Raw genomic sequence first — 7,788 nt, 5'->3', positions numbered from 1 at the left:
GCAGTCGGTGGAGGAGGGATCGCAGGGGCTGCGGGGCGCTTGGCCCTTCCCTGGGCTTACGGGGAGGTCTCTGGCCCGGGAGGGGGGTCCCGGGTTCCACACGAAGTGTCCGCTCCGGAGCCGGATACCGGCTGCCACGTCCCGGGAGGCGAGGGCTCGGCAGCGGGCGGTGGGCGGCACGGCCCCGCGTTTCTCCCGCAATCATGCCGCTGACCTGACTCCCCCCGAGGCAGACAGATCCCCTCGGAAATAATTATTTCAGCTCGAGTAGTAAGGCTGGGGCCGGAGACCCGGGTGAAACTGCCCTACAGTGGAAATGCAGGGATTGGGATGGAGTAGGGGAGGGGGTAATATATGTCTTTATTATATAAAATTATATGTACAATATATATTCCATATATTTATATATGTTTTATATCTAAAAACCCAGTAACCCCGATCAGGCACTTGTTATCTTGAGAGGCGTTAGATCGTATTTCCGTGCTCAGCATCTAACGAAATAGGAAATAAACGAGGGAAACGAAGAGAAAAAACAGGGACTCGTCCGCGCTTTGGTCTCGGGGTCCCCGCTCCTCTCCCGGGGCTGCGGCTCTGGGTGGAAAGCCCCGAGACGGAGGCAGGGAAGCAACCGGCATCTGCCAGGACCAGCTCGGAAAACCTCCTGCCTTGGTCGCCGCTTCCAGACCGGCAGGAATAAAAGTATGGAAATCCAGCTGAGAGAGGCACCCCCCCCGTCCCCATTCCCTTCGGGAAGCCAACATCTCTCTGCGGAGGGCCGAAGGGGACACAAATGCTGACCCAGTTGCAACGACAGGAAGCCCGACCAACCCCCAGGAACGTAGGCTCTGGGTGTGCGTGGCTCCGGATCCCATTTATTTTAAGAAAAGAGGGTCCCGGGGGTAGAGTGTCCCCCGCCCAAGCAGCCGGGCAGGTCGCTGCGGCGAGCCGGGCTTTGTCCCAGATGTGGGAAGGCTGGCAGGGTTCAGTCTCCCCAGCTCTCCCCGTGCCCCGGGAGCAGCTGGGATCACTGTCCGACGGGCAACGGCAGAGCCGGGCCGGGGGAGAGAGGAGCGATGTGCTCGCCGCGGAGCCGGGCAGGCGCGGTGCTTCCTCGGAGCCTTGCTCAGCTCCTCCGCCGGAGTCCCGGGGCTCTCATCCACCTCCGCGGCCGGCGACCCCCAACCCCGGCCAGCTCTGGCTGGCGTCAGGTCTCACCCCAAAGCGCTGCCACCTGCCTGCTAGGGATTCATGGATGGAGCCTTAGGCAGAGAACCGGGCTGGTTCGGAGTTTGTCAGAATTTTGGTGCGTTTTAATACGTTCAGAGTTTTGTCATTTTAATGACCCTTTTTCTCCGTTTATGGCATCATCAAATTCACATCCGCATAGATCGGCTGTGGCGCTGCTTATCGGCAGAGCCGGCTACACTGAAGGGACGCAGCATTTCTTCTCCAGAGTTAGATTTCAGCCTCACTCGGCAGGGAGGGCTGGGGGCTGCAAGCCCCGTTCCCTCTTCCCGTCACCCCACCGCTCGGCGGTGGTAGGGCGGGATGATGGGAGTGGGCAACAGGCAGAAATACCCTTCTGAGAAGGCGGCTGGCACGCGTCCCCGCATCCCTGCTGTCGTGCTGCTGTTGTCGTAGGGTCGCAACCGCCGTCGTCAGCGACAGTCTGCGAACTTCAAGTGACGCTGTAGGCGCAAGCACCGCATTACCGGCTGTGTGTAAGGTGGGGGTACCCCGTACCTCTCAGCCGTGGTACCCACGGCGATTCCGAGGGGACCGCCCGCGGTCTCTTCCCCGGGAGCAACGCTTCGTCCCTTTGTGCGCCCCGGTTTCCCAGGGCCACTGACACGGGACGCTCCCGGAACCCTCGGGAATCGTCGCTGGATTAGTCCCACTCGTGTTAAACTATGGCTACAGCACAGCCCCGCGCTCTGTACAAAAGTGGCGGGCGGGGGTGGGAGTTTGGGGGAGGAAGACCGAGGAGTGGTCTGCAGAACAGCCGCCCCATGGGGAAGGAAAAATACCCCTGGGAGACAGCCACATGGATCTCCCCAGGAAAGACCCGCAGGGCCCGTGGGGACCCAGCCGCACCCGCTCCCCGCAAGCGCCCGGGAGAGCGGCGGGGACGGCCAGTGCTGCGCTGCTCCGGGGAAACGTGCCGGGAAAACGAGGGGACGCTCCCGTCCTCATCCATTTTTTCTTCTCGGCGGGTGGAAGGGTTTCCTGGCTGTGTCATGGGAAAAGATGCGAATATGCAAACGATGTCTGGCATTGTCCCCGCTCAGGGTGAAAAGTTAAAGCATTAAAAGCGGCGGAGGGAAGCAGAGAGAGGGGGGGTCACCTCTTCAAAGGGGGATGGCTGGGCCAGGGGAGCTGGCTGCCACTTGCCCGGGAGCCGCCCTTCCAAGGGCCAGCATTTCCAGCGGGTTTCCAAGGCGTCGGGGTGGGAAAAAGCCTATGTGCGGGGGCGGGGGGCAAGTTGCCGGTTTCCCCGTGGGCTCGGCCGCGCTGCAGCGAGGGAATCGCTTCCCGGCGTGGTTGGCTCCGGGCATAGGCGGACGATTCCCACCTTGGGTCCCCCCGCTCCCAGTCCCCTGCGGTCAGAGAGATGCTCCGGCCTCGCTCCTGCGGCGGGTACGAAGGCAGCGGGTGCTGTAGGAGAAGCACCCCCGGCCCTCGTCCCTTCCCAGTACCCGGGGCCCAGGCTGGGGCGGGGAGGGTGGGCAGCGCTGACCTCGACGCTCCGCAGGCACACGCGGGGGGAAGGAGGCAGCGCCCTCGGAGGGGTCGTTTCTCCTCTTACCTCTCCTTCATCGCCCGTGAAGCTGGTGGGAAGCACGTTAGGAAACAAAACAACAACAGCATAAAAAAGAAAAAAAGAAAAGAAAGAAAAGTGTAGGCCGTCGCGGTGGGGTTTGTTTCATAAAACAACCGCGACAAAATGGTTTTGTGGATTTTTAATCAAAACTGCCTCTTCCTCCACTCCCCCCACCCCCAGCCCCAAGCACGGAAAAGAGCTGGTTAAAGTGGTGCCTACAGATCGGCCGCGATACACGGTTCCCATATTCCCACCCTCGCCCTTAGATCTCCCTCTCTGTCTTTTGCAAGTCTCTTCATTTCATCCTTTGAACCTGTGATTGGAGGTTAAAGTGCACCAGGTTGCAATGGAAGGAGGAAGCTCTTAAACAATAAAGGCTTGAATATTTAGCTGTGATCAGGTCGCTGCCCTCTCCTTATCTTTTTAAATGCAAATCGTCTTTTAGGGGTAGTAGCTATATACCCAGCGCCTCTCCACGTCACCTGCCTTTGGTGTGTCTGGGCCATTACTAATAGAGCCTTGTAAACAATCGTTAATCATGTAAGTGCTGCCGGCCATTGGATTCGGACCGGGAGCCGGGAGCGCGGAGCGCAGCGCGGGGCCGCGGCCCCTCCGCCTGCCCCCTCCCCGCCCCGGGCAGCCCGTCCCCAAGCAGCAGGCGCGCCGCTGGGAGAGCCCCGAGCAGCATGCGGAGAGCCGCCGCCGGGGCCCCGCCAGCATGTACGTGAGCTACCTCCTGGAGAAGGACGGGCCCATGTACCCCGGCCCGGTGCGACACTCGGGGGGACTCAACCTGGCGGCGCAGAACTTCGTGGGCGCCCCGCAATACGCGGACTACGGCGGCTACCATGTCAACCTCGACAGCGCCCAGTCCCCCGGCCCGGCCTGGCCTGCGCCCTACGCTGCCCCGCTCCGCGACGACTGGGGCGCCTACGGCCAAGGGGCGCCGCCGGCCGCGGGCGCCGTCCACGGCCTCAACGGCGGGTCCCCCGCCGCCGCCATGGCCTACAGCCCCGCCGACTACCACCACCACCACCACCACCCGCACGCCCACCACCACGCCGGCCCCGCTCCCCACTGCTCCGCCGGGGTCATGCAGCCGCTCAACGCCCCCAACGCCGCCGCTGCCGCCGCTGCCGCCGCCGCCCCCGAGCCGCTTTCCCCCGGCGGGCAACGCCGCGGCCTCTGCGACTGGATGAGGAAGCCGGCGCAGACCCCGCTCAGCAGCCAGGGTAAGCGCGGCCGGGGGGGAGGCGGGCGGGCGGGAGGGCGGGCGGGGCGCTGCCGGGCTCCCCCGGGTCACCGTGCGGCGGACGGCGCGGTGGCGAGCGGGGCAGATCGAAACAAACCCGTTCGAGGGACGCTCCTCGGAAGCACGGGGGCTGCCGGGCTCAGCCGACGGCCTGTCCGCGCTGCCGAGTACGGCCCCGCCGCGGCGCCGGGAGCGGCAGGAGCGGCTTTCGGTCGGCGAGCAGCCGCTGTCGGCCCCGCGGTCCAGGAGCTTCGGGGTGCGCTCCGGCGGAGCAGGGCGGAATGGCCCGGGATGCAGAGGAAACGCTCGCTTTTCCTCCCGCTGTTCCCCTCGCCCGCTTATAGCCACTTAGAAGATTTTTTATAACCAATTATAGTCATATAAATCATCGGCCGGTGTCGCTCCGCATTTGTTTCTGAGTCACTGGGCGCCTACCCATTATTAAGGTCTCTCCCGAGCGGCGGCTGCGGCTGCCCGGCGACCCCTGTGGGCCGTGCTCCCGGTCGGGCCGGGCCGAGAGGTGCCAGGAGGTGCGAGGGCGTGACCCCCACACACACCCCCCGGTCCCCCGGCGGCGGGAGGCTGGTCGCGGGCAGCAGGACGGGTAGGGCCGCGGCCGGCGCCGCGCTCCCTTGTGATGTTAATATCCCAGAGACCCTCTCTTTTATTCCCCCCACCCCCCGTGCATCTGGCAGGGGAATTGCTTGTGTACACCACCTCCCCCCCCCCCCCCCCCCTTTGATATACTCTTTCCACCACTGCTGTCTTCTTTTTTTTAAAAAAAATGGTATTATTTTTATATAGTGATGGGGGGACAAAAATAGGTGGCGACTTTCTGGCTAAATAACGACTTCTGTCATTCCTCTCGCTTGCTCGACGGACGGCAGGGCCGGCGGGGGCTCCCCGCGCGTTGTGGGCTGAGGGTCCGGGCCGCTCCTCGGGGATAGCCCCGGTACCCCGGTGCCGGCCGCTGGCACCAGCTACGCCCCGGGTGGCGGTGGCGCTCTCCCAGGCCCCGCCGCTCTTCCCACAGCAGCCCGTGGTGTTCCCACAGTTTGGGCTTGTGCGGTGGTGGCCGGTCCCTTGTCTCCATTCAAATTCTGCCTTTGGAGCCAGTGTTTATGTTAATGTGCGGGGCTGGGGGGATGAAAGCGCCTGCCGCCATTTGTTCAGTAGTGGTAATTCAAACAGAATGTGGCTGTCATTAAGGCTTTGAGAAGGGTTTTTTCTTTGATAAGATCTCCTTGTCCTGCATTGTTTGGGATTGTGTTCCCTATTCACTGGCTCTGGGGAGTTTTCTCTGATCAGGCTTGTATCTTTACAGGGTGCTTTTGTTGTGGTTTGCAGAGAGTTTACCTGAACAAAGTCAGCCTGCTAGCCATTAAGCACCTTGGGGGCAGAGACTCCCCGCCTCGGCTCCCTGGGGAACGGGAGGGCCGGGGACACAACCAGTTAAACAAGAAACCCTCGGGAGAAAGGAGGGAAAAGAGGTCAGCGGCTGCGGCGATGCACCCTCGCCGGCCGCTCGCTGGCGTTCGCTTCGGGTTGCGTTTGGTTCGGGGTTTCCGGAGTGTTTTCAGCGCTATAGCTGCACGTCGCGCTTCCAGGGTCACTGGAAGAGAAGGCGATTTAGTCGCTGTCCCGACGCCAGCGGCCGCGGTAGAAGCAGGGGGAGCCAGGCCGGAGCCCTGCCGAGTGCCGAAGGGCCCCCGACGGCCTCTTCCCGGTTCACCGCGCTTAGATCGGTCTTTCTCGTTTAGAAACGAAGCCGCCGTGCCTCGAAAAGGGCTTTTTTTGGGGGGGCTTTCTTTTCCTTTGTCTTTTTACAAAGTCATTTCTCGGGAGGGAAGACAAAACAAAACCGAAAGCCAACACCAAGTGCACAGTAAAGGTGACCCGAGCGCAATGCGCGGGGCCGAGCGCCCCTTGGCTTACCCGGCTGGGATTTCTGCCCCCCGTCCCCAGGGAACTGTGGAACCGCTCCTCTCCCCTCTGTTCCCTGCGCTCCGTAAAGCCCCGGGCAGGGAGAGACGTACAGGGAGCCTGGGGGGGAGTTGGGAGGTGGGCCTGATCCTGCTCGCCCTGCACTCGCAGACAGCCGCGCTCCACCTAGGCCCTTTGGCTTTTGGCTTTCCCAACCCCGGCTTTGTTCTCCGCAGTTAAAACCAGGACGAAAGACAAGTACCGCGTGGTGTACACGGACCACCAGCGGCTGGAGCTGGAGAAGGAGTTTCACTACAGCCGCTACATCACCATCAGGAGGAAAGCGGAGCTGGCCTCCAACCTGGGGCTGTCGGAGAGGCAGGTCGGTCCCCAAGCCCACCACATGCGGCCGGGTTGCGCGGGGCCGGGATGAGTGGGACAGGGATGCGCGAAACAGGGACGCGTGGGACAGGGATGCGCGAAACAGGGATGCGCGAAACAGGGATGCGTGAAACAGGGATGCGTGAAACAGGGATGCGCTCCCGGTGCGCCCCTTCCGCCGGAGGGGGACGGCTTCGGGGAACCACCCCCCCTGATTCCCCTCTCCCCCCCACCCTCCCGGCAGGTGAAAATCTGGTTCCAGAACAGGCGGGCGAAGGAGAGGAAGATCAACAAGAAGAAGTTGCAGATGCAGGCGCAGGCCGGCGTCCCGGAGCCGCTCAGCCCCGGCGTCCCACTGCAGGGTCCCTCGACGGGGCCGGCCGCCGCCGGGCTGGGCCCCTCCGCCCCGCAGTGACAGCGGCCGTGGGACCGCGGCGCAGAGACTGCTGGAAGGCGCGGCCGCGGCGGGGCCGGGCCGGGCCGGGCCGGGCCGGGCCGAGGGGGGGGCACGGTGGGAGCAGCATCCCCCCTCCCCGCCTATGCACTACACCGCCCCGCGGGGCCGGCCGTATGTACAGATGTACAGTGTATGTGTCTCGTCGTCCGGGGGAAACGTGGCCACCGCTTTATTAATATTATTATTATTATGTTTGGGTGGGTTTTTTTACCCTTGAGTTTTAGATACAAAGGGGGCACTGTCTGCCAGTCCACCCCCGCTTAATCTCAGGGATCGGTCCAAAAGACCTTAGAAACGGTTGTTGTTTTGGTTTTTGGTTGGTTTGTTTTGTTGGGTTTTTTTTGAACTAATGTTGAATTTTACAAGGAGAAAAAAAGATTAAAGCACATTTTTTTATTTTATATTTTATTTTAGCTTTTTTTTTTTCTCTTGTAACCGTAAATATGCAAAATGTTCAGCCTGCCCTAAGGGCAGGAGCAGACAAGATAAGGCACTGTTTAAACGTTCAGAAGTGAATTGCTTAATGTTAGACACTTGTAAAAGAGCCCATAAATCCAGCGCTGATAGTCATCCAGCCAGATTTATTAGCCGCAGTGCAGAGAAATTGAAAGAATGAAGGCTTCTCTGAAAAGGGTACCCTGTCATTCTGGAGTGAGGAGCCTTGCTTGTGTCTGTGGGGTGCTACTGCAAAGTGGTGCGATTCTAGACTGTCCTGTCATTTGAATTATGTGCTGTTTCACACCTCCTTACAAGTTTTGGCTTGTTTGGAGTTGTGCTTTCTTTTTTTTTTCTTTTTTTTTTTTTCCTCAGTTAGTTTTCAGATGACTCTTTGGTTTTACCAGCTTTACTAAGTCTTCATCGCAGCCCCACCATGAGCAGAAATCCTTGGAAGAGCCCACGTTGCACAGGCCATGGCCTATTTCTACATGCTGGTTAGATGGTGGGGACCAGGAT

At 61.0% G+C, this 7,788-nt stretch overlaps 1 protein-coding gene across 1 annotated transcript; it reads left to right on the top strand.

The window, feature by feature from the left end:
* Window positions 1-3,539: 3,539 nt before the first annotated feature.
* On the top strand, window positions 3,540-6,792 carry CDX2 (caudal type homeobox 2; the record flags this gene model as incomplete). The annotated part of the gene is made up of 3 exons (XM_084260666.1): window positions 3,540-4,053; window positions 6,233-6,378; window positions 6,622-6,792. 3 exons carry the CDS (start codon window positions 3,540-3,542, stop codon window positions 6,790-6,792), a joined length of 831 nt encoding a protein of 276 aa, XP_084116792.1.
* Between the last annotated feature and the right edge of the window lie 996 nt (window positions 6,793-7,788).

Source organism: Gallinula chloropus, assembly GCF_964237585.1.
Source record: "Gallinula chloropus genome assembly, chromosome: 1".
NCBI lineage: Eukaryota > Metazoa > Chordata > Aves > Gruiformes > Rallidae > Gallinula > Gallinula chloropus.
The sequence above is the reverse complement of the archived record's forward strand: the minus strand, read 5'-3'. Positions and strand labels throughout refer to the sequence as shown.